Genomic DNA, 3,380 nt, shown 5'->3' on the forward strand with positions numbered 1-3,380 from the left:
GCTGATTTTAAGCATGAGAATGACATGGGTCTGACTTGTAACCCTCTTTCATTTCAAGCTGGCTAATAAGTGCTCCTAACTGCCTATAAAACCCCTCCCGACTTTGGTGTGGGAAGGTTTGGCTGTACGTTTTCCTTTGCTGTACATTCTGTGTTCCCCACACCTGACTGACGCGGACCTTTGCAGTGCTGAGGTAAGATACGTGGTATCAGAGAAGACTTAGACTGGCCGGTTTTGGTTCTTCGTTCTCCTTCCCAGGATTAAGCGGTGAGATGTATTTACATGATGCAAATGTAAGTACATTACACACAGCTCAGACAAACTGGTGGAGTAATATTTCCTTGCAAAGACTCTGGATTTGCCCCAGAGCCTTTTCTCAAGGTGCCAGAAGACTCTAGAAACCAAATCATAACATTGGATCAATAGTTTCTCCCCTCTCTCTGTTTAAAAGGAACACGTCCAACCCAAATACCTCACCCAAAAGATTAAGGTCCAAAAATCACAAGGGGTCCTGACTGCATTTCGGATTCCTTTGCTGGAGCAGCTTTAGGCAGTTACTCTCTAGTCTTGGTTTGAGCAACGGATCCAAAAGAAACGGTTCTACCAGCTACAGGGTCTGCCCATCCTGAAGAGCCGTCCTTGTGCTTAAGAGTCGTTTGGTTACATTTTGGTTTTAAGGTCATTAATTTTGTTGGCGATCTGATTGGTGGCGTTTCCTGATGCGGACGCTATGTGCTGAGTTCAGCTGCCTGCCTAATTTTTGTGTTGAAGCATGGTTGGGATAGCTGTGGTTTAAAACTAGCTCCTAATGATTTCAGGATGTCTGAGAAGGCGACTTTCCAAAACTACCCAACACTGCCACCTAATTCCCATTCCGTGTGCCCGGTGGGGGGGGAAGTTCGGTGCGTGGGGCTGAAGGGATCTCGGCCGTCCCTCTGTCTTTCTGTCCTGATGGCGTTTGTCTCTCCTCAGTTCTGTCCAACCAAGGCCGAAGCCCGAAGGAGTGCTGCGAAGATCGCGCTCATGAACTCGGTCTTTAACGAGCATCCCTCCCGGAGGATCACGGATGAGTTTATTGAGAAGAGCGTTTCGGAGGCCCTGGCATCTTTCAACGTAAGGCTTCTCCGTACCCGGACGGCTGTGATTGATGGGGACGGATAGACTAGGGAAAAACCTCAAATCACGGGAAGAGAGGTTTTCTTTTACATCTGGAACTCTTTATGTCAGGGGTTTTTTTTTTCAGTGACTTCTGAGTATTACAACTTAAACTGTAGCTCTAATTCTTGTTCTCCTGCTTCCCCTCCCACACGGTCTCTCGCTCTTCTCACGTTTGGTTGTCCTGCCCTCAGGTCAGGGGTAGGACAATAAGACGGAGATGCTGATTCATGTGGCCCTTCTGTGACCGGGTTGTCACGTTGGCTAGCTGTTTCTTTAAACCAAATGTTTCCCAGAAATGTTAGTTTCTAGCAGCGGGAGCTTTGCGTTCTTCTTTTACCCCTCTAATTATACCTTCTCCTGGCGGGAGCTCTTGCTGTGCAGTCACGTGGTGCCTGATGGTACCCGGAGTATTGTAAGAACTTTGAAGTCGCCGCCGTGGGCTGCAGAAAAAGCCCCATTTCCAGTGGCAATGTCAAAAGCAGAGCGGGCTCTGTTGCTCCGTGCGAGCTGCAGTGAACGATGCAAGTATTCGGTGTGGAATTAGACTGGTAAGGGCGTCTGGCGGCGCGAGGCTGAGGTGCGTAAGGCCGTCCTCCTTAACCTGAGCTGGAACTGCTGCAGCGGAGGTGATGTAGCGGAAGCGGAGGTACCGGGCGAACCCTGCTCGGTTGGGAATTGCAGCTTTTGTGCCAAATGTCTCTTGCAGGGCAATCGAGAGGAAGCTGATAATCCCAACACCGGGATCGGTGCTTTCCGCTTCATGCTGGAATCCAACAAGGGAAAATCAATGCTGGAGTTCCAGGTACGGTTCCTAATTTAATGACAGGGTCCGAGGGGCGGTTGGTTTGATCTTTCAGCTACGTGTGTAGTGCTTTACACAAAACAAAAGTGGGGCTTTCCTCTTAGAACACGACTCGGGGTTTGTGGCGCTTTCAGGCGCTGGTGCAGCAGCAAAAGGCTTTTGAGTTGGGCTTCTCTCTGTAAACGCGCTTTGATATTTGCATGGCTCAGTATTGTGAAAGGGTTGTGCCGCCTTCTGATCCAGTCTCTTCCGTGACGGCGTTCAGAGAACCGGTGCTGGAGGTCCAGACCGTACCTCCAGGTGCCGTAACTCCTGGCATTAAACGAGCCGCTCCGTTTGTGGGTTTTACCCCTCTCCCTGTAAAACAGGAGAGACCTCGCTCCCCTTGGGAAAGCTGGTGAAGGTCTTTCATCCAAAGACGTTTTGACTGTGGAATTAGGAGTCTTGATTACTGTCGTTCCGTGCCCTCAAACCACAGCGTTATCTGAGCAGTCTTCCTGTGCTACTGAAATGGGCTCCGTCTGTCTCTCCTTACGACAAAACATCTGTGAAATGAAAAGTACAAACTGCCGAGAGAAGCTGCTGTAACACCTCTCGGTTCTGGGTAACGGAGCAGGAGGAGTCCGTGCAGGACAGATGACCGAGAACTGAGCTGCTTCTGGGCTTTATTCCAGCTGCTCTGAGGAAACTGCTCCTACGAGCAGAGCAGAGCAGCCAGGTAAATCAGACTGTTCTGAGCGCTCTGAATTCTGCGTGTGACTTGATAGCCTTTGAGCACGCTCCTCGTCAAGCAGGACGCCTCTCCCCGCACGTACGGAGAGGCTGTTCCAACAGTGCTTTGAGATTCGTGACTCCTTTTAAATTAAACCTGGGCTTCGCAAGCAACTGGAAGCCATTCTTGTGCAGATGAGTTTGACTCTGAGTGCCCCAACTGGAACTGGATTTTTAGAAGAGGAGAAGTCAGACCGTGACTCTGCTCCAGAGGATGAAGCAGGGCTTGGGTGCGGCGCAAAGCAGGCGCCTTAATTCTGGAGTGCCGCTTTTTTGGGGGTTCTTTGCTGTAGGCAAACTGTCCCCGAAGCCGACTTCTTGCCTGGCTTGTTTCCCTCGAATGGGAATACTCGGTAGGCGGAAGACAGAAGTGTTTATATTAATGGTCCTGTTTACACAGCGTGACTCTGTTATGTATATTCCTTAGGCTGTGTTTGTCTTTGGGAAGCCTAACTAGTCCCGGCAAGTTTATGAAGGGGAGTTTGTGTGGCCTTGAGAGAGAGCTGTTTGCTGGGAAAACACCGGATTGTCACCCGCTCCGGCTGGTGGTTTAGCTTGGAGGCTGCGAGATGACAGAGCCGTTCTTGCAGAATCCTGAAATCCCCGGGGCAGAGTGAAGCATCAGCGTCTTTGTCTCCTCTCTAATCCG

General features: G+C 50.3%; 1 protein-coding gene across 1 annotated transcript in view; it reads left to right on the top strand.

Annotated features, from left to right (window-relative positions):
• Window positions 1–3,380, top strand: part of LOC104285435 (LIX1-like protein) — a 10,256-nt gene that overhangs the window by 6,099 nt on the left and 777 nt on the right. Inside the window, exons 4-5 of the mRNA XM_009883889.1 lie at window positions 973–1,113; window positions 1,865–1,960. Of these exons, the coding sequence (XP_009882191.1) occupies window positions 973–1,113; window positions 1,865–1,960 (237 nt within the window). The remainder of the gene's footprint in view (window positions 1–972; window positions 1,114–1,864; window positions 1,961–3,380) is intronic.

This window comes from Charadrius vociferus, unplaced genomic scaffold (assembly GCF_000708025.1).
Source record: "Charadrius vociferus isolate BGI_N301 unplaced genomic scaffold, ASM70802v2 scaffold2424, whole genome shotgun sequence".
NCBI classification, from domain to species: domain Eukaryota; kingdom Metazoa; phylum Chordata; class Aves; order Charadriiformes; family Charadriidae; genus Charadrius; species Charadrius vociferus.